Source organism: Anas acuta, chromosome 3, assembly GCF_963932015.1.
Source record: "Anas acuta chromosome 3, bAnaAcu1.1, whole genome shotgun sequence".
Classification (NCBI taxonomy): domain Eukaryota; kingdom Metazoa; phylum Chordata; class Aves; order Anseriformes; family Anatidae; genus Anas; species Anas acuta.
The window spans coordinates 25537595-25560784 of NC_088981.1; the positions used below are offsets into that span (position 1 = coordinate 25537595).

Consider the following 23190-nt stretch of genomic DNA (forward strand, 5'->3'; position numbering starts at 1 on the left):
CTTGCTTCTTCTAACACACTCTGTATATTTGCCATCACTTTTTTTTTTTTTTCTTGTGTTTTCAGTGGAAATGCCAAGTTTTGTTCAGAACTATGTCATGGAGATTCAAAATCAGTAAATATATCGGTCCTGAAGTTAGAAAATCTCACTTTTAATATTAAAAGTCATCATCTAATTCCCAGGTCTTTTCACACCAATATCTTCCCACTCCCATGTTGGCAGGCATCTTTGTAGCTTGCACTAGCGTTATTCATCACTCAACCATGACTGCTGTGAAAACAACTTTTTCTGCTTTTGTCTGTCAAGTATTCAGAAAGATCTGTTTACAACAATACACTTGCACTTCAATCATACCCTCTCCATACTTTTAATCTTTCCTGCTGTAGTAGGGTCGAAGTTATCAGTCAACCAAGTCAAACTGTTCTGTGATTTCTACTATTAACAAAATGGACTGGCTCAGGGATTGCAGAACTGTTACTGTCCAAACTATTCTTAGCACAAAATGTATTTCTGGACTACAGGAGTTCTACAGTTTTCCAGTATTCGTCAGTACTCTGACAATCAAAAGGACTTTCTGCTAATATAAGCAGTATATACTCTTACTTTGTGATTGTCAGTGGCTGTGTTTAACTCGGATTGATTGTAGTGATTTAGATGAAGTTGTTCTGGACTAACAGTAAAACTGAACCCAGTAGATCTGCCAGCCGCACCATCAGCTCTGGAAGTTTCTATCAACCAGAACATGGTAATACCTTTCTGTACAGTCTCCATCTTAAGATGTTTTACCATTTTGGGAGACTATTATCTTCTCCATTTTTGATACCTAAAGCTTATGTATCTTTGCACTGATACCAGTAAACTGATGCAAACTGAATGGTGGTATATTTATTTTTAATCCTTGCAGCACTGAGGTGACATCATCAGCATAAACTGATGGAAGTACCTTATGAGAATTGCTGAGCAGTAAACCCTCTTCTCTCTACACAGATGTAGTAAACACAACCAGACCTGATGAAAGAACCATTATGACTTATGTTTCCTGTTACTACCATGCATTTGCTGGTGCTCAGAAGGTGAGGTTGTAGATGGATCAGATCTCATCCTTCACCTTCTGTGTTGTTGTTTCTTTCAGCAGTTTTTCCTCTTCTGATCTTTTCCTCACTAGTTACTAGAACAGCATCTTAGAGCTGAGCTCATTTCCTGTTGCCTGATTTTCTCTTCGAGGCACTGTCTCTGTAGAGCCAGTAGTAGTAGTCTTTCCACTTGTTTTGTAGACGCAAAACTTCCTGTCTCATCTTTTTGTGTGTTTACTAATAATATCCAGTAGGTTTTTGACAACTGGTTACTGATCTTGGTAGGACATTATTGAATGTCCTTTGATTGAACTTTTTTGTATTGATTAGAAGTACCTTTAAAATGCAAGATGAAATCTAGCTCACAGTGAAAAAGCAGTTTTAATAGCAGAATACCATCTTTTTCTCCCTGCTGGATATTATTCCTGTTACAGTTGTCAAAATTGTCAAAACAGATGCTCAGAAAATGAATCCTTCTCTTATGCTTTCAGGATTGTTTTTTTTAAATGTTAAATGCTTAATGGTAAGTACAATCAGTGACATACAACATTTCTACTGTGCAAAGCAGGAAAATACACAGACATCTCAGAAGAGCTCTGAAATCACGTTCTAATGAAAAGAAGTAATAGTAGAAAAAGCAAGTCAGATCATAGAAATGGACATACTTTAGGCATTAGTAATATAAAGATTATTGATATATAATGTTAAAATTTAAAATTGATACATGTGCAACTTCCAGAGAATCTCCTCAGATCAAAATCTAGCCTGCCATTCTTGTGTGTTAATCAAAAAAAAAAAAAAAAGCGCCTTTCCTGTGTGCTAATCAAAAAAAATGAATTCTAAATCATCAGAGATTTGCATGCTAGTTCTTATACAGGTAGTCTGTTTAAAACTAAAGTAATTCTCTTCATGACAGTGCAAGATCAGACTTATTAGAAAAAATTCACGTCTTTGTAAGAGCTTATGTTGAATTTCTAGTGTATGGATTTTTTTTTCTGTCAACACCCATCAATCTAACACTATTTATTTCAGCTTTATATAGTTCCTAGAGTACAGAGACAAGAAAACATGGACAAAAAAACAATCGCAGTGACAACTATGTTGTGCTTTTATTTATTTATCCTGTTTTCTACTCCTCGTATCTCTTTTTTTTTTTATTTTCATTTCTCCCCGACCTTGTAGATATTGTGAACACTCCCAAACCTGATGAGAGAGCTATCATGACATATGTGTCCTGCTTCTACCATGCTTTTGCTGGAGCAGAGCAGGTATTAATCAACTGTCCCTTCAGGTTGCTGTGTTTTTGATTGTTTCACATTTCTGCTAGTTTATATTACAAAACAAGCAAACACTAATTTAGTACTTTGCTGTTTTAATTAACAATTGCAAGTATTACTTGAGTACTAATACTTGTTTTTAATCAACACTTGAACGTATTTTAGTTAAATGTTGTAGCAAGTTGAACTTGTTTATTCTAATAGGACTTAATGATTCTAATGTTGGGTGTCTATTTGGTGATTGTAAAGACTATTTCAGAAAAATTGTATTTGAAGATATTGTGAAAAAGAATTGTTTGTTGCTACAACAACACCTTATGCTTTTGCTGCATAAAAGAACAATGACTTTTGGAGATTGAGGCGATTCTAGACACTACTAATGCTGACTGGCAATTTAGGGCTGAATTTTCAAAGTTGCTTAAAGATGTAGAGAGGCACAGAAGTCGTCCAAAGTAGTATTTGCACCTGGCTCCCACAGAAACCAGCAGAATTATTTGTGGATCAAAGTACTAGTATAAGAGGCAAGAACATCAGCAGGAGATCTGTCACACAGGATGGTATTCTCATAAACAAGGCACTTTCTACTGCTTTGCTTCTTACATTTCAAGCCTCCAAATGGACACAACCCAACTTTTGTGGGGAAGAAAAAATGTCTTAAAGTAGTTGATTTTTCCTTCATCCTCAGAATTCAATTTTCCTTCCCACCTAGTAGGCCCCATTCAGCTTATCACAACACAGCTATGCTGTTATGCACTCTTCCTTCTGGGTGTGCAAGTTTTGCTATTAATGCAAAAGAGGGAGTTCCAAATACTATCTGTAACATGAATTTTTAGTTGACTGGATGTATTTCAGACTCACATTTGTAGGGACATATAAATCTATCATGTCAAACTATTAATATCAATTTTAAACATGCAGAGCTACAGTGCCTTCACAAATAAGTTTGGCGGCATCCAAGAAAAGACTTGCTATGAGTGGTTAAGCTGTATATATTTTCAAGAATATGTGTGCATGTGATGTGCAGATACAGATAGTTTAGGACCATACTCCTGAATCACAGGAGTATCTTTACAGTGTGGCTAACAAACCTAATATCTTTTGAGCGTGATTAAAAGAATTAACCTAATAAGATAACTTTAAGAATGGTCTAAATTGCTTTTGAAAATAAAAGATTTATTAGAAAACTATAATGGCATTGTGAAATTACCCCTTGTAAGGTTTAATTGTTTGACAAAATGACTTCTGTGCCAATCTATGCCTCACTGAGGCCATTGGAATCTGTGAGAACAGGAGGGTAAAGGTGTATCTGAGTAACCTAGGAGCACAAATCAACAACTATAAAACAATGAGACTTTTATTTGCAGCAGACACATTCTCTTTCTTTCTCCAAACTTGTACCTTTCTCAGAATGTTTATGAGTACATCCTGTTTATTTGCTCTGTTTTATAGGCTGAGACTGCAGCAAACCGGATCTGTAAGGTGCTTGCCGTGAATCAAGAAAATGAGAGGTTGATGGAAGAGTATGAGAGACTAGCAAGTGAGGTAAAGACTGCTTTGTCTGTAATTTGGCGATAATTTTATTCATGAAATACTGAAAGCTGAAAGGTTCAGGTCACTCCTTTGCCACAGACTTACTGTATAACCTCTAGCAAGTCATTCACTCTTGTTACTGTGCCCAGAAGGGGGTGTTCTGAGGACTTTTCATCAGTCTGCCTTAGAACTAGACTTGCTGTCTCTGTAATCTCCAAGGGTAGCTCATTCTTGACCACATATAGAAAACACAGGATCCTCTTATTCTGAAAAAGCCTGCTGAATGTGTGCTGAAAGCTGCATTTGGACAGGGTGTCTCAGGGTATTCACAAAGTACCCATGAACACAGGTAGCAGATGAATAAAGAAAGGGGCACACTGCTTGCATTGTTCCTGACTATTACCAGAAATTTGTTGTTTTTTCAAAACATAGGTGAGATGGCTTTGCTTCACAAAGTATACTGCAGACTTTTTGAATCAGGTCTTCCTTATCTTTTCTTGGTATATGGCGAATTTGTTGAGTTAAAAGTGCAGATATCTAATGTGCACGTGAGAGCCTCTTTGTCTTTATAAATGCACAACCTGCAAAACATACCGAGATTGTAGACACAAAGACAGTAGTGCTGGATTGGTACTAACGGAATTCTGTGTAAAGATTTTTATATGACCTGAGTTGCTGGACTGGCATCCATCCTAATCTCCATTCTCAACTGTGACTACTTGAGACATCAAGACCACTTAATACCTTTTTGAAAGTGGACAGGGATGTTGCCTAACATGGGTCTTAATTAGCTAGAGTCACCTTACATGCATGTTCATATTTGTGAAAATCAGGGCTTTCCAGGAATATTTATAATATCTGAGAAAATTAGGTTTGGAGTTTGTTTTGTTTTTAAGAAGTTATCTCACAATATTGTTCAGTTTTGAAAACCTTGTGACTTGCCATTAAGGCACTGATACCAACTGAACCCAATAATAATAAGATGGAGCAAACACAATTGAGATTTGTGCATTCAATTTTATCTTGTTTTGGTTGCTCTTCCATTAACTTTATTTCAATTGTTTGTGTTGGTTTGAAAGCTTTTAGAATGGATTCGCCGGACAATTCCTTGGCTGGAAAACAGGACTCCAGAAAAAACAATGCAGGCAATGCAGAAGAAATTAGAAGATTTCCGGGACTACCGCCGCAAACACAAACCTCCCAAAGTCCAAGAGAAATGTCAACTGGAGATCAACTTCAACACCCTGCAGACAAAATTGAGAATCAGCAATCGACCAGCTTTCATGCCATCAGAGGGAAAAATGGTTTCAGTAAGTAAAAAAGGCATTAATATTCCATTCTCCTTTTTATCAATATTCTCACAAAAATTTCAATATGAAGGTTGAATTGCTATTTTAAGTCATCCTCAGCAACTTCAGTTTATTCCACTTTCTCAATATCAAACCACTCTTTAACACATTCCCTTTCATTCTGAAATTATCCTTTCCCTTAAGTATGCTCCTCCTCACTCTTTGAAGACTTATGCTGGTAGCAAATTGTCTTGAGACAAGGAGCAATACAGAGCTTTCTGTGGGAATATTTGTTAACTTAAACAAAACACACTCTGGTTTCACAGATATTTTTCGTATGAGACTTACAGAAACAGCTATTGCTTAATAAACATTTCAGATTTTTTATACTTTTTAAAATTCAATTTTATATTTTTCTGATGCCTGTGAAGACAAGAATAGTCTGACTGTGGGTCAGAATTTTTCCTGTGGAATACAGCAAACCTGTTCATGTACTGTGTTCTAACACTGTGTTTTGGTTGGTCAGATTCAATAAACAGATGTTGCATGACCTGCAAAGATTGACTGCCATTGTCCGCACCCCTTACTCAGAAAATAAGGGGCCTGTCACTTCAGTTTCCTACTCATGCCTTTGGGTTTCTAAGAAAGCTCACAGAACTTTGTGCACCACAGAAAATGAAACGAATTTGTATTCCAAATAACATATGTATCAAATCCTCATGATACTAATTGTTATCAAAATAAATGTGCTTTGCTCTCAGAAGCTGACAATAACAAAACTGATTAGGTACCTCATAAAAGGACAAGTACTTTGTAAAATGGAAGGTAAAAGCAATGTGTCACAAAGACAAACAGTTATACTTGAAAGCCATTTGTATAGAGGGTCCTTCCATGAACCTACTTGACCGGGATGCTTTGTGAGGAGCAGTTGTTTGGAAAACTTGATTTCCAGAGCTGCCTGACAACTAATATTTTCTATGATACCGTGATTTGGCAAAATCTGGACATAGAAACTTCTCTTTTTGGAGCAAAATTGTGAGCGAATCAGAAATCTGGAAATTTGCTTAGAAAGATTATAGTTTCATTCTATCACTCCCATGTATTCTCTGTACAGGATATTGCCGGCGCTTGGCAGAGACTTGAACAAGCTGAGAAAGGCTATGAAGAGTGGCTGCTGAATGAAATACGAAGACTGGAAAGACTTGAACACTTGGCTGAGAAATTTAGACAGAAGGCTTCCACTCATGAACAATGGGCATATGGTGAGCAGATACGGTTTTTAACATTTTTGATATTTTAATGTTCAAGGTTGAACTGTCAATGCTGAATATTTGCCAGCTAAAAACTGGCATAAGTTTTTGTGTTTTAAGTTTTTTATAAGTTTTAGTTTAGAAAACTAAAATAATAACAGACAAAATTTCAGGTTGTGTTACATTCAGTCATGGTCCTAACTTGTAGGCATGTTGCTAATGAAATGTGAATATAAAAATCATGTTATTTTCCACCAAGGTAAACAGTCAAACTTAACAAAAATATCCAGAGTTGAATCAAGGCCGGAACTGTTAATGCATTCCTTTGTATTTGTGCACCAGTGATTCAGACAGGATTGCAGTGAGGACAGAAATTCAGTTTTCCAGTTTAAACTCAAAAATAAATTGTTTTCTATGGCTTGTTAAATGTGAAATTAATAAGAGTTATTATGAGTTGGTCATTATTTGACCATCATGATGGTTTTGAATAGCCCACATGAACTACATGATAATGGACTCATTTTTGCTTTGTTCCATACCCCAGATTACACCCTGTTCATAGTTCTGTTTTTTAACGGTAGCCTAATGTTACATGTAGTTGTAACAGCTACAGGACCATCTATTTTACAACACCCGTGTAAAGCTCTGTGAAGCCCATTACACGTAGATATACTCTACCATCCTGTTGTTTGCCCTGACAACAGTTTTCCTGCTTCTGCCATGCTTCTGACTTCTTCCAGCCGGAATCTTTTCACACACACTGTGAAAGTAAAACAGAGTCCATCCAATAACACAGTTGCTGGAAGCATACACAATAGTGTCTGCTACCAAGCAGATACTAGAAAGGAAACTACAGTGCTTGTCAGCCCTGAGAGCCTATTTTCTGATCTACTCATGGTGACATGTTATGGTTGTTATACAGGGAAAACTTCACATAAGCTGGTATGTAGCATGTGAAACAGCAGCTCGTTCTGGCTCTAGAATCTGCAGAGCTGTGTAATTTTGTGTGGTGAGCTACAATTGTAGAGGCTGTATAGATTCAGTTGTCCAATCCAGGAGCTACTGGAGACCAGTATTTCAGTTTTTCTAGCTTTTTGTAACTAGGCTGGCATTTTCCATTTAAAATTCAATAATTGATTCGAAAGACAGCCACACATCTTAATTTTGGTTGGAAAGTGCTGAAACAAATAATGCATTGAAAGCAGAACACAAAAAAGAGTAACATTTCATTGGTAAGAGTGAAGCTGAACATAGCAGTGTGATTTTTGGTTTCATAGGTCAGTAACGTGCTTTAAAAGACTTATCAGAACCGTTTAGAGCCCCCCCCTTTTTTTTTTTTTTTTTTTTTTTTTTTGCTAATATACCATTTTATGACAGTTTCTTGAGTAATGTAATGCTAACTATTTTAGATAAGTATAATCATCCTGTGCAAGAATCAAGGAATTACTGAGAGATCTTTAAAAATATTAATTCCTAATTAACACCATTCTGGTGAAGAGTTGCCACTCATTTCTGTTGGGCTGGGATTTCATCTTATACATGTCATTTTGATGATCCTCAGTGAAAAAAGTTGACTAAATTTGCAACTGTTCTAACCAATAAATTCTTTCAAAAAAAACAAAACAAAGAAACACTAATATTTTAATTTTCTCTTTCAGGCAAAGAGCAGATCTTACTTCAGAAGGATTATGAATCTGCTTCTCTGACAGAAGTCCGTGCCATGTTAAGGAAACATGAAGCTTTTGAGAGTGATTTGGCTGCTCACCAGGACAGGGTGGAACAGATCGCTGCCATTGCCCAGGAGCTGAAGTATGTTCCATTTAAAGGCTTGCAGCTGCTGACATTTAACTTTGCGATAAACTCTTTCCAATGAATTTGATAGTGTCATAGGTACCAACGTAAGAATTCCAGAGATAGCTTCATAAGTATATTATCTGTGCCGGTCCCTGAGACCTTTCCCTCATCTCTCCCGTACCCCCAGCCAAATATAGATATTCAACTGACTAAAGTATTTGAAAACAGTCATTTTCAAATTGACTTAACAGTAATTTTTTAGCATTAGCTCTGCTGATGAGTCCATTGTGTGTTGATGGGAATGCTGGAGGTGTCTATTTTGCAGTTCATATGGTTTGCTGAGAGGTACTCGTTGAGTTTTTTAGCTTAGAAAATAATTTCATTTTACCTAAACTACCAATCAGGCATCTTCATGTTGAGATCTGATATTTTCCCATAGGTATATCAGTCCTTTAAAAAGGCTTCACATCCCTAAATTATCTTTTATATAGCAGTAGTAGTGGGTCATACACTGAATTTTCGGAAGATTCGTTATTCTAGTATACTCCAGCATCATACAAGCAACCAAGCACACAACCTCTTCTGTACAAGTGCAATTTTCACCCACAGTTCCAGCAGCTTAGCTACAGGACTAATACTTGCACACTCGGCGTACTATGTCCCAAGAAAACATAAAACTGAGAACAACACATTTAATTATGTCTGTATTTTTGACATCAGCTAGGTAGGCAAGGGGGCTGCCTGACAGACACCCTTATGGCAACAGAAGTCTTGAATGTTGGTGTAGTTACTCTGGCTAGACTCCATCTTTACTGGTAGAGTTTGCTTTTCTTTGCGGGAAGGCTGTTAATGCACCTAAGTGAAGCAGTTTTGTCAGCAAAGATCTGCCCATACTGACAGTACTGTAATGTTATATATAGATGTCCCTGTTCTGGTAAAGTCATTTTGGTGTATACACCAACATGTGTACATTCGATTTTTATGATCTTACGCAGTTAATTGCAGTAGTTTTGTAGTGTAAAACAGTGGCACTACTCCTATCTCAGCGTTTGGCACATAATTAAATTCATTGCTCACCCACAGTATAAAAATGCAAAGCCAACGGGAACACATGTGCGTTAGCTGTTGAAAGAGGAGCCAGCATCAAAATTCCCAGATTCCTGCTCTTGGCTTCAAGCCTCCAAGTTTCAGTTTCTCGACTTCTTGAACAGGCAAAACATCTACTACTCAAAAAGCAAGTGTTAAAAGCATGTCCTCTTTTTATTTTGTAAAGGACCGTAACTCATAAACAGCTCCGCATTCATTAACAATTAAAAAATCGAAGTGCTATCTAAAAATGTAGTTCATACCTGGTAGCAGCAGCACTTTCACTAAATGCATAATTAAAATGGATTTAGAGGAAAAAAAAAGTTATTTTTCAAGATTGTTTAAGGGAGGAAAAATAAGTACAGGGGATAGAGGAAATGCTGTCTTTTAGTATGAAAGAAGTCTGAAAAACGCAGAAGATGCTGATTTCACTGAGTATGTCAGTTTATGAAACAACTTCTGACGCACCCTGATCTCTGTTGTAGTTATTTGTTCTTTCTATACTACAGAATTTAATGTCCTTCTGCACTGGAGAAATGCCTAATCATTGTTAATTCAGCATCAACTTTGCAAGTGTTAAGAAACCTTGGGAATGTAGTATACATAGCACAGCATCTGCTTACTAGCATTTTGAACCCTGTGTCCTTTACCTCTGTTGAGGCCAGTGAACACTGTATCCTGTCTATTTTAGGGTTGTCTCCTCTCAGTTGTTTCAGTAATTTGCTGTGTGAAGTTAAACAAGATATTTGTGGCCTGGACGGCAAAGGTGCTGAAAACCCATTGCTTTTAGAGATGCTCTACTTGGACTTCTCCTGTTATCTGTACAATGGGGCTATCAGTGCCTGTTTTTTCACTGAGGCTCAGTAGCTCAGTAAGTCTTAGTGCCCCTGGAGAGCAGTGCATGAAAGGTTACAAATGTCACATTTTATTATTAGCTGCAAGCAAATGGGAAGCTTCTGTTTAAATGTTGATTTTAAGTATTTATCCGTAGTTCTTCAGACAGCCATTGAAATGAAGGAGCAAAACACTTTTTTCTTTCTCCAGTCATATTTTTTCATTGAAAGATTAAGCAGTGTTTGAATGCTAAGAAACATTCATTGGCACATGATCCAAAGCTTATTGAAGTCAATGTGGGTATCTTTTTTTTTTTGTTGTTCACTGGATCCACTGATGAGGAATCCTCATCATCTGCGCCTAAATTCCAAGTCAGGACACCTCCATGTTTTGTTTTAGACATCTCATGGCTGTCTAATATCGCTATTTCCAAGTAGAACAATTGCTGTGTGACCTTGAACTGTACCAGTTACAGTTTCCTGTCCGGTATTTTCTGTGGCAGCAACAAAGTCCACCATGAGCTAAAGTTGCTAAAAGATTGTTGATTGGTGTGATAAAGAATTTGTGTCTATACAAGCAGGAGATTGCAGCCAGGAAGCTGCTGCAGGACTGTTGTATTCTAGACGGTATAGACATGGAAATCCCTGGCAGTGAAGCATGACATGAGTTGGTTGGCACTCAGTATGAAACTGGAAAAAGAGTCAGGGATTTCTAAAATGGGATTTCCCATTTATGACATAACGAATGCTAAACAGAAGTGGAGTAAGCTATAATACGAAGTGCTGAATTCACTTATGGTCCTGTGTGCTTGTTTCAACATTTTCAGTCATCAAGATAAAATTTTTGGAATGCAGTTTCTTGCATATCCAGGACTTCTAGTATAGCAACGTATTTTCAGCCAAGAAGACCACTGTCTGGAGTGCATACTGATTTGGAGTGTCTTTTTGCTTCTGGAAACCTGGGCTCAAATTGTGCTTACGTACATGATTAACATGAGCCTGGTTCTAAAGCAGTGCTAAAGCGTGTTGCTCAGCAGGTTATTTTTGTGACACTATCACTATTCCTGAAGTGAGCTCATACATAAATGCTTCTCTGGATCAGGACAAAATCTGACTAAATTTTGAATTCATTAAATATAAGACTGAATTAGTTGTAAGATAAATAAGAACAGCTTCAGGATTTTTAAATTCCAAACACTGTAGATTTCAAATTACTGAACAAATAGAAATGACCATTTTCAGTAGTTCTGTAACATGTGCAGCAGTGCTTTGTTTATGCTTGATAAGCAAAACTTGTTTTTACAGAATATGAAATCCAGTCTCTTCATACCTTCGGTGTTGAAAGAGACACAAAAATTAACATGACAAGAAATGGAAGCCTGTGTCGTATTTCCATGTAAACAATCTTCTATAAGTTATTTCTTCCTCTGCTCCTGCTTCAAACAGAACAGTGTTTTTTGATGCATATAATAATACACTTATTGGAAGTAAACTACAGGCAGTGGAGCTAAACTGACTAATGCTACTCAGTGGCATTACGTAGCTTATGATTTTTTTTTACCCGCTGGTGCCCTTTTTAAAAGTTGTTTTGATAATGTTATTCTCCTACCTATTTGTCCACAGCACATATCCCAGGAAGAAATAGGATAGGAGAGATCTTATGGGGAATGACTGAACCTCCCTGGCAGAGCTGGTGGAGGAACGTTGCACATTACCTTCCAGGACTTTGAACAGAGCTGGTACAATCAGTCCCTCACTTGCATGGAAGGACACCTGCCCTTATCCTAATCGACAAAAGGAGTTAAGTGATCCATTGAAGCAAAAATAAAACTTGCTGTACTCTCAGTAATGTGACTGGGAGTATCAAGAAAAACATCTTGTCCATATTCTGGTATATTAGGTTAAGTATGCCAGAAGAGACCAGAATACAAATTTCCACATCCCATCCACTTAGTGTGCTACCAATGAGCTCACAGTTCACACAGGAATATCATCTAATAGTCTCAATATTCTATAATGCAAAAAAATTAGGTCCAGCCAAAAAGTCTTAGCAATAAATATGTCTTAGCCTGTTTCATCCAAATCTCCATGCACCTGACTTAAAATTTCTTAACAAATAGATGGCTTTTGTTGCATCCCTTGAAGGGTAACAAAAAGGCTTGCTCCAAAGGAAGAAAGAATCAAGTTTTCAAATTAAGGAGTTATTGTGTTTTATGGTTTTCTGGCAGCTTTCTCCTTATACATAACACTTCTTCTACTTTACAATTTTAGTTTTTCTTCTTCTTCTTTCCTTGTCTTTTTTTTTTTTTTTCTTATGGCATTTTATTTTTACTTGTTTTACCATTTTTTAGTTTCAATGTCAATTGATAGCAGCACTTGTGAAGCCTCTTTTAAACAGAAAAACAGAATGGTTTAGATATTTCTCAGCTTTATCCCTAAACATATTGTTCCTACTGAACTTAGAGGAGGAAGGATGTGTGCTGGCCCTGGCCTACAGTGTATCTTCACAGAGGAAAACTACCTCTGTTCTCATTTTGTCCTCTGTGATTCCCAAAGTTACTGGAGGGAAGTGATCTGTACATTCCTCTTGCCAGTTGCCTAGAGAAAGATGTTCAAAAGGAGGGAACAAATTATATCTGCATTTAATGTCTTGTTCAAGCCTCAGAGTAAATCTTAGCTTCATATTGCCATGCTGTCACATAATCACAATCTCTGCAATGCTCAGTACTGTGCAAAATGTCCTCAAGGAGCAGCCAAGAGCTAAATTCAGTGAATGATGATAGGCTGATAAAAGTGAACTTCTGAAGTGCCAAACACATGCATTTTATTATGGCTGCAGCAGAACCAAAGGGGTTATCTGTCATTGAGATCCAAAACTCAGTTTGAAACAGACTCGGTACAGAATCTCAGGACAGGGCTTAAAAAGTTACTCCAGGCAGTATAGTAAGTCATTTTCTGTCAGGATAATACAAGCATATTAAACTGGTGAAAGAGCAATGCTAACTGCTAGATTCCTTTTGGGTGAACTGATTTGCACTGCTAGTATACCTGTGTCTGGATATTCCTGTGTTCTGAACCATCTATTTCTAGGGTGTAACTCTTTGAGGAGTTTCTGGAGAGAAGGATGAAAACTGTTCCCAGTGCCCCATGTCTGGGTAGCCCATGTTAGAGATGAATTATGCCTTGAATGCAACCTGAAGTCTGTTTGTCAGTTAAATTATTTCACAGTGTATTAGTATGGATTTTTTTCAGATGAAACTAATATATTTCAAGCCATTTAGCTTAACACCATTCCAATCTTCAGGAACTTGATAAAGTTCCTGAAACGTATCAAGGAACTTGATAAAGCCTCAGTCTGAAACATTCTGGTCTTCAGGAGATCAAGGTGCTTGTGCAACAAGAAAAGCTGAAACAATGATCATTACAAACCTTAATTGTCTTTAATACCTGGACATCACAAATGGATAATTGATTTTTCTCACAACAAAGGAAGTCAATCCTGTTTCCATGCTGTGCTTCTTGAAATACTGAATGTCTAGATCACGCTTGTCTATACTGCATCAGTTGCTTACCTGGAGGAGAAATATTGCAAAAAAAGAGGGTTAAATTACTGAGGGCCAGTGGAAGACCGCACATTGCAACTCCTCTTGTCTCTCAGAAAGTTGCACAGACTTTTGTCTTTATTCTTTCTTAGTGAACTGGACTACCATGATGCTGCAAGTGTCAATGATCGATGCCAAAAGATATGTGACCAATGGGACAGCTTGGGAACACTTACTCAGAAACGGAGAGAGGCACTGGAGGTAAGCCAAATAACGATTAGGAGTTCAGCTGAGGGAGTGGGGGAAGGAACCATTTGTTTGTGACCTGGACACAGTACCACTGAGCATCCATTTTGTAATCCAAACCGCAGTAAACCCTTTCATCAGATCTCCATTTCAATTTGCTGTGTTTTCATTTCCAAATAAATTTGAATTGCTCAGACCATATCTGACAGTGCTTAGCTGACAAGGACAGTTCTAAAGCAGCAACAAATGGCATGTCGTTTATAGTACCACTCTTGGGGAATTTGATGTCCAGCAAGGATAAAAAACACATTAGGCACTTACCTTTTCATGCTTTTCGGAGCTTCATCAGGTGAGACATGGGACAGTGATCAGCACTCAGTGAATTTTTTGGTAGTGGGTATTTGAAAGCACTAATATATACATGTATTTCCAAAGCCTTTTTGCTTAAGAAAAGGGAAGTCACACATATGCATGGAAAGGTGGAAAACCTATGTCTAACTCTTTCTTTCTATATTTAAAAGAAATTACTAAAGCAAGATCAGCAGATTTTAATGGATTTGCAGATAGAGTCCAGTAACAAAATACTTAAAATAGTAGTGGTGGGAAAAAACAAGTCATCTAATGTTACTCTTGAAAGGCATACATCCCTTTTTAATGTTTGATATGAAAAGTATCTTTAATTTAATTAGTTCTATTACTTTCAAATAAGTGGTGAAATCAGTCAACGATATAACCGATTGCTTTTGAAAAGATGAGACATGACTTTGCGAGTGTGTGTGTGTGTAGAGTTAGGTCTTGGCTCTAGTAACAAAGGAATGTATCTTTCCCAACCTATACAGAGGACGGAGAAATTGCTTGAAACAATTGATCAGCTTCACCTGGAGTTTGCCAAAAGAGCTGCTCCTTTCAACAACTGGATGGAAGGTGCTATGGAAGACCTACAGGACATGTTTATTGTTCATAGCATAGAGGAAATACAGGTAAATGATTGTCTAGTTTGTGGCTTACAGTCATAGGAAAGGCAGGAAAGGAAGTTTTTCTTTCTTGGAGAGTAGAACAAAAATATTCTGTCTGGACATTTTCTTTGTGATAGGCGACATCTGCTATACTATAAGTTCTTTCTTGATTGGTATGAAAGTACTCTTGAGATCATGAAAGAAACAATAGTCTTGATAAAGTCAATGAAGGCTTTTTCATGAATGTATCTATTATGTATCTACAGATACATGCAGACAGGGTGTTTGGTAGTTGGAAGAAGAGCTGTGCTTATTTACAGCAGATCCTCCTGATGTTGGAAGAAACATTACTATTTTCATGCTCTCCCTCTCTGTTTCTGATTTTAGAGTTTAATCTCTGCACATGATCAATTTAAAGCTACTTTGCCAGAGGCAGATGGTGAAAGACAGGCCATACTGTCAATCCAGAATGAAGTTGAAAAAGTTATTCAGAGTTACAGCATGAGAATAAGTGCAAGCAATCCTTACAGCACTGTTACTGTGGAAGAGATTCGTACGAAGTGGGAAAAGGTAATGTATACTAAATGCATAAAGGACATTGTAACATAGTATTTTGGTTTATGAATACTGAGGATATTCAGAGAACTTAACAATAGATCTGTATTTTTTTTCCTAGCTCATCAGATGCCAGAATGAGCCAATCACTGGTTAAAAACTGGTGGAACTGGCACAAATTAAAAATTTCTTCATAAATGTATTTAATAATATGGAGAGCAGAAAGAGGTGGTAGCATAAAATTAGGTTATCTAATACACTAGGAGCATATTAAATGCAATTAAACACAATTTGCATCTATTAGATACAGTAAAATGAATAGATCGTTTGAAAAGCTGATGTTGAGATGGAAGAAGTAGTAGAAGGTTATGTTAGCTTTCATAATATAAAATATTTCAAAATATTTCACTGATTTTGTATTAATTATGACACAGAATTACAGTTCTTTTCTTCAATCATGTGGGCATATAGTTACACTGAGAACAAGAGCCCAGTTCTGGAGACCATTTCTATTCTGTTCTAAGTCAACAGCAGAACTTTAAGAGGTTTCATTTTGAAATTGTCACAGTCTGGATCTGTATTTAAATAAAATCATTTCTCTGTGATCAGTAATGTTAATTAATCTGTCTTTCTATAAATTGTATCCTATACCTCACTCCTCTGGTGCCACTTATATTTTCCTACTGGCATGTGACTGTTCATATTCTCTGTGTCCCTTTACTATGCCCTTTTAATTACTACTTTAATTACTACTCCACTCTAAAATTCTTTGGAACTTTCTACAGTATCTTATGCTCTCTCATGTTTGGTAGGCTCATTTCACAATATCCCCTGCTCCCATCACTCAGTATTACCTATGACTTATTTTGGCTTCTTGGTGAGGCAAGAAAAGCACACGTTGCTTTTACAGAGCTGGTGGCTGGCCAGTGTGTGCCCTCCAGAAGAACAGAAATTGCATTTCATTTTCTCAGTATAAGCAGTGTCTTTTCTATTCAGCTCCTGCTTCTCACAAAAGTTGTAAATCTAGCCTCTTTGGGACCATGTTCTGTCCAGCTTAGATTGAAATTGGCTGTTACCTTAAAAACACTGGAGAGGGATTAAAGAGAGGCTCTTAGAGCAATCACTTAAGCTTTATTTTCTTTGGAATAAAGACAAATAATATGCTGAAGGTGAATGAATGTTTAGAATATATGAATTTACCAATTACATAAGCTTACATGGACAAGGACACAATCTCAGTGGGTTATAAAAAACAGCGGTATTGACTGCATTCAGAATGTCCCAGGGAAATCCAGTATAAGCCAAAAAAGCATTTGCAGTGTATTAGATGCCTTCAGGTATACATGAGGGACAGAGCATGTGTTGTGTTAACCTATCCTAATGGCTCTGCTTGAATGAAATATTTTTCACTGATTATTCTTAGAGCTATTACATAGAAATTGAATAGTACCTCTGTTTACAGAAAAAATCAAAATAACCGCTCTAGTGACAGTTCAAGTTAAATGATCGCCTTGAACTTGAATCCAGTCAGAGGTGAGAATTTCTTCTCCCTGTGTGCTAGTCTCTCTGGTCAGGCTGCCCAAGACCATAGTAGCAATTTCTTATATTAGCACAGAATGGGTAAATAGAACAGTAATCATTTTTCTGGCTTATTTTGATACCAACCTTCAGACTAATAAGAAAAATTAATAACTGTGAGCTCATTTGTTTTAAAAGGATTCAATCATGCCTACTCACACTTAGTGCTTTCCCATTGTAACAGGTGAAGCAGCTGGTGCCTCAGAGGGATCAATCCTTGCAGGAGGAATTAGCCCGCCAGCATGCCAACGAGCGCCTACGTCGCCAGTTTGCTGCTCAGGCCAATGTCATTGGGCCATGGATCCAGACCAAGATGGAGGTGAGCGTCAGATGCTCATGCAAAAGCTGATGAATAAAGTGTTATATCATTTATTGTCTTTGTTGTATGCACAGGACATCAGCAATCTCCATGACAGGTTACCAGCACAAACAATTTAGCACTTGTTAAGATGGTTTTTGATAGCGTAAGGTTGTACAAGTGGTATCCTAATGGTTAGTAGGACATGTAGCTTTGAAAAATTTGTCACTTACCAACTATTTTGCTTCTGCTCTTAAAACAAAGATAGTGGGATCACTGGAACTTCAGTACTGATTTCAGAAATAAATGTAGCACATTTCAGAACAAAAAGTAAAGTTTATCATCTTTGTATGAAGGTTCTATTACTATTGCTTCTTAGTTTGATAATATTATGTACTTACATGAATGTGAGTCAAATCAGAAAATCTGAAACTTATATTTTGTGGGGCGGGGGGATGTCTCTCTTTCTTTTGACAGGAAATTGCCCGCAGCTCTATTGAAATGACAGGGCCTTTGGAGGACCAGATGAATCAGCTGAAGCAATATGAACAAAATATCATTAACTATAAACACAACATTGACAAACTGGAAGGAGATCATCAGCTTATACAAGAAGCCTTGGTGTTTGACAATAAGCACACCAACTATACTATGGAGGTAGGCATTTACTCCATTTTTTACTTGTTAGTTCATTTTGGCCTCTTCTATCATATAACTGCCTTCCCTGATTTGAAGAGACTACAATGGAGGATGGAATTTGGCAGAATTTTTGATGATCCTATTAGACTTATTTTAAAAAACACTGTTTTTTTGTCACTTGCCCATACTAGGCTGAGAATGGCCTAGTGCTGAGTGAGAGCTGTTTCCATGACTGAGGCATAAGATATTTCCAAGAGCCCTTCCTAGGCCTAAGAAAGGTGAAACATAAAGGCTTATTGGCTTGATTTCTCTTCTAAGTTAATGTAAGCAAAAAGTTAAAAATTAAAATTTAGCTCATCATGACTTGTCTTGTTTTTCTTCAGATAAACACCAGAAGGTTTTTTGTTGTAGTTTTTACATTTTGTTTTTCTATGACAAAGCAATGTTCTCTTTATGACAAACTCATGAAGGGTTTGAGAATTTACAGATTGTCAGTGAAGGTCCCAATGCTGATGATGTGTAGGATGACAAGTGTTGAACACATGGGAGACTCCTCGGTTTTAAAGAAAACTTTTCATATTTGTAAAGTGACCTAATAATAAGTTTACTAATTTACAGAATGTAGTAATATAGCTGAAACTGGTAATATTGGAAACAGTGCTGTTTGAATACCTACCTCTGACCAACTCAGGTTATGGAAAATAACAAAGTCCAAGTCTTGTAGTCCAGAATAAACGCACTTTTAGTAAAGAAGTACCTATTTAGAAACCAGTTCCATATTTTCCTGAAGGCCATTTTTATTTTTGATGGTCCTTGGTTGTAATGTACAGTTAGTGGTATGTAAAAGGTATCACAGAAATATTTAGAGCTGTTTTTTTTTTTGTTGTTGTTGTTTTGTTTTGCTTAGTGTACTTTTCATAGCATTAGAACAATATATTTTATTCTTTAATAAACCCATATTCTCTCTATTGTAGCACATCCGTGTTGGATGGGAGCTCCTACTTACCACCATTGCTCGAACTATCAATGAGGTTGAGACTCAGATCCTCACAAGAGATGCCAAGGGTATCACCCAAGAACAAATGAATGACTTCAGAGCATCATTCAATCATTTTGACAGGGTACAGTACTCCTGCTTTTTCTCATTTAGCAATAGTCATTGTTCCCAAAAGCAAGTTTCTTTCCATTCCATATGTAAGCCTCTTAAAAATCTGTGAATGCAGTAAAAGTAATTTTTTTTTTTTTTTTTTTTTTTTTTTTTTTTTTTTTTTAAGAAAAACAGCAGTGAAGATCAGTTAACAAATAATTTACAGCCTTATGAAATTATAGCATTGTATAGACACTTTAAAGATTGATTTATACTCTTTAAATGTAATGCAAAATTATAGTTCTGGTAGTATTGTTGAGTATCTGTTCAAATAACAGGCAAGACTGGATGCACTGTTATGGAAAATAATGTGCCCTTTTATTTTAAGGCAGTGCAGCACGTTGTATGCACTTGCCAATGGCTTCCACCTCATTAAATATAGCTGTAATCTTGATTACAGTATGTTTTCTTCTTTGAATTGCAATTTGTCGCTGTAGAAGTGTATTTGTGGGGAATACAGTTAGGGCACAGATAGCTGTCAAAGAAAACCCTTTATTTTCCTGGCTGTAAGTGGGAAGTAACAGGCTGTGCATTTCATTTATTTAATCAGAGGTGAATAAGAAAGTAGGAATTAAGACACTTCTGTGAAAAAACTTAGCTCCTTCCATGATTTATGTAGTACTCATGGATAGAGGATTAAAAAGATCTACTTATAGAAACAGTAGCAATATACATGCAGACAGGGTTTTCACATTCCTGGTTGGAGAACCATCTGTACATGAATTAGATCTGCTGGCTCTCTACTCACAGGTACCCACCTTCAAAACTGAATTCACGTTTCAAATTCTGACAAAAAAAAAAAAAAACAAACAGATTACCGCAGTGCAGGACTAGGCTGTTGTCTTTATCTCAATATAAATTCCTGTAGTTATCAGACTCTGCTTATCCCCTAATTTCTATTCTGTTATTTTGTGTGTCAGCTCTTTCAAATTATTTCAGGCTCTACCAAAGTGCTACTTGATTTTCACTAACCTCTTGTTTGTCCAACTGTATCCAGAATGGTTACCCATACCTGGAATTATACTTCATGCGTATTGGATGTTGACAGTTATAGTTTGCTAAGTATTCTTTAGAATATACTTAACTGTTTAGGATGAAAAGCAGAATTCCCAAGCCTCTGTTTTTTGAAGGAACACACAAGTATAGAAAAGGCTAGCTACACAGGAATCAGGAAGAGATTTTATGGAAAATGTTACTTTCCGTATAATGTTATTCTACTGCAGCATAATTCCTTTTTGTATTTGCTGAGGAAGCGGAAGATACCACTACAGAAGCAGAGAGAACTTCCTTGGCTTGGGAAGTAGCATACTAAATGGCTTTTCCAATGGACAAGAGCAGATGACTGAGCAGTTAGAGCTATTAAAAGTGAATTTATCTAGGCTTGGATAAATTACATGGAAGTATTTCAGAGTAGTTAAGATACGACAGCTTCCTAAAGATAAGGAAGTGAGGTGACTGAATCCTAGTATATGTTACGCTGGATAGCCATTTCTAGCATTCTTATATCTTTGTAGTTCATAGGTAAGTTGTCTGCCATGCTGGCGGCAAGGCTAGTTCAGTCAATGAGGAGCCACTCTTGGCATCTCTTGGTGCCCCAGAAGGTCTTGAAGGAAGACACTAATTCCTACAGCAACCAGCCCTAGTGTTAGGGATCTTCAGGCTTTTCAGAAATAGAAGGACTTTGAGATACCAAAGGGTCCAATAGAGCAAAGGCATTGGAAGGGCCTGTGTGTCACATAGGCACAGGCAGGCTGGAGATGGGCCATGACAATAACGTACAACACAGAAGGGCCTCTCAGCTCCTAGATCATTGCCTACCCGTGTCTGCCCACTTCTTTAGGTTATAATGAGTGCTCCTTCTATGTAATGCATAGTATATAATGCAGTATATAAGGCAGTGCTCCTTCTGCCCTTGCTTCTGTTGCAGCTGAGTCAGAAGTGAAAGGAGATGGATTCTCCAGTAGCTTCTAGGACCTCAACATCCTGGGCCTGGACTGCAAGTTTATCTGCACACCCTACCTGTCCCAATATCAGATATAATTCAAAGGCCTTAAAAATAGGCCTGGAAGGATCACATTAAGAGAAAAACAATTTTGCAAATACTCCCTTTAGCACACTCCTTCCATCAGAGATGGGAAATCAGTCCAGGAGGACTTCAGTATAGTCACAGTACAGCAATTACATTCTTAGAAGCATAATGCAAGTTTAAGAAAGGAAAACAGTAAGATCTAAAACCAGTCAGCCCTCAAGCCAGGCTTTCTGCAGGGGACAGATAGCAGAAACACTGATAAAACAGAAGCTTATACTGATTAAATTACACTGGAATTTAAAGGGCAGATGTGACTTGATCTACACAGACAAGAAGGAGACATTGAACAAAAATGTTTGAGAGAGGCAGGCTTGTTTTTCATTTTTATATCTTCCCTGTCCTTGCACACTTGAATGTTTAGCATCAGTGAACAAAGACAACCCAGGGTGCTTCAGGGATACTTCTGGCTACACTAAATAATGAAGACTCTAAATTTGAAAGTTAGATAGAGAGGGCAGTAATGTATTCTTTTATGGTCTTGGTTATCTTAAATAGAAATGAAGAGGAAACTGGATCATCTGAACATAGGCACTAACATAAAAGTACTGACTTCTTCATGTAAGAAGGAAAAAATCATTTAGCAATATATGTAATAATTCTGTTGCTCATAGGAGCATTCCTGAATGCCTGACATAGTATAAAAAATACACTGGAAGAATTAGTCTGCAATTCACAGTGATGAATAGCCAAAAAAGATTTGAAAAATTAATGCTGCCCTTGACCAGTAGGCTTTAAATGCATAAGCACAACAGAATCATTTATGCCTGCTATAGCTCTGACTTCTGTGGTATTTCTTCAGTTTAAGAAACATCTTAATGTTTAACTCTTAGGGTGTGTTGAGGATGTCAGTAGAGTACTAATGTGCAGAGTAGCTCCCTTCTCCATTTTAAAGAATGTGTCTTGGTACACATAAACCTAACAACTTTCTTCCACTCCAGGAATAATATATATTTGCATGTGTGTATACTCACACTCACACACACACTCACATATATATATAAACACACATACATAAAAATATAGTTTGTAATCAATTATGAAGCTTAATTCTACCATTGTTAGGTCTTTGAAAGAGAGCTAAGTTATTTTAAATGGCTTCTCCACCTTAAATATTTGAAAGAAAACTATTCCGTACTTTCCAAGCTTTTGTTTGAGGCTACATGGCTCAGACTCCCAAATTGCACTGAGTAAGTGGATATAAGTGCATATAAGAATTACAAGGGCAGGAAGAGTTTGCATTTCTTTCAGTGCATCCACCAGCACATCCATGCTAACACAAAAAGCATTACAAGTCATCCTTGTTAAAGGGAGGTGGTAAATACACTATTTCTTTTGGGGCAAGGGGCAGCCTACTAGGGGCTTCTCTTCCCAACAGACATGTATGCATGCTGGTACCCAAGACATTATTCCTGAGGATGTTGCTCCTTACCCACTATTCCTTGCTGGAGGCTATGCCTGAAGGCACAGCCTAGTTGTAGGTATAAATGTAAATCTTTAGCAAAGCTGGTATATTTCCTTCCTCACTGTGATTGCATAGAGGAAAAAAGAGAAAATGGGACACCATGTCTGAATCATAGCAGTTTAGAAGTGTTTAAAATGGTGAATAGCTGCATTATGGTATGCAGGCAAATTGGGACATTGACATAGACATGTTGCCAGTCACTGGTTTTCAAATCTTTTCATACAGATTCCTTTTTCAGATTCAGTATATTTAGTACATTCTAAGTAAGATCATGAAGTATGGGATAAAAGATCTGCAGCTGCTTTGCAAGCGATATCCTACTGGATGTTAATGTATGCTATTGTTGATTTTTGTGCAAACTACAGGTTTTAAGAAGGAGCTTTGCATGCAGAACAAGAGCATCCTGCCATGATATATTTCACTAACAGAAAAACAACAGCACCCTAGTAAATGAACCCTATGATCAGGTCAATTAGCACTCAGGAAACCAAGGCACATATTTAAGAATGTATTTCTTTGACTCAGAAGCACACTTCTTTATATAAG

At 37.1% G+C, this 23190-nt stretch overlaps 1 protein-coding gene across 2 annotated transcripts in view; it reads left to right on the forward strand.

Annotated features, from left to right (window-relative positions):
- Positions 1-23190, forward strand: part of ACTN2 (actinin alpha 2) — a 67216-nt gene that overhangs the window by 37788 nt on the left and 6238 nt on the right. For both annotated transcript variants that reach the window (XM_068676232.1, XM_068676233.1), the window contains exons 8-18: positions 2256-2341; positions 3800-3892; positions 4960-5190; positions 6284-6431; positions 8078-8228; positions 13827-13935; positions 14760-14900; positions 15264-15446; positions 17194-17328; positions 17785-17964; positions 18921-19067. In XM_068676232.1, the coding sequence (XP_068532333.1) occupies positions 2256-2341; positions 3800-3892; positions 4960-5190; positions 6284-6431; positions 8078-8228; positions 13827-13935; positions 14760-14900; positions 15264-15446; positions 17194-17328; positions 17785-17964; positions 18921-19067 (1604 nt within the window). The remainder of the gene's footprint in view (positions 1-2255; positions 2342-3799; positions 3893-4959; positions 5191-6283; positions 6432-8077; positions 8229-13826; positions 13936-14759; positions 14901-15263; positions 15447-17193; positions 17329-17784; positions 17965-18920; positions 19068-23190) is intronic.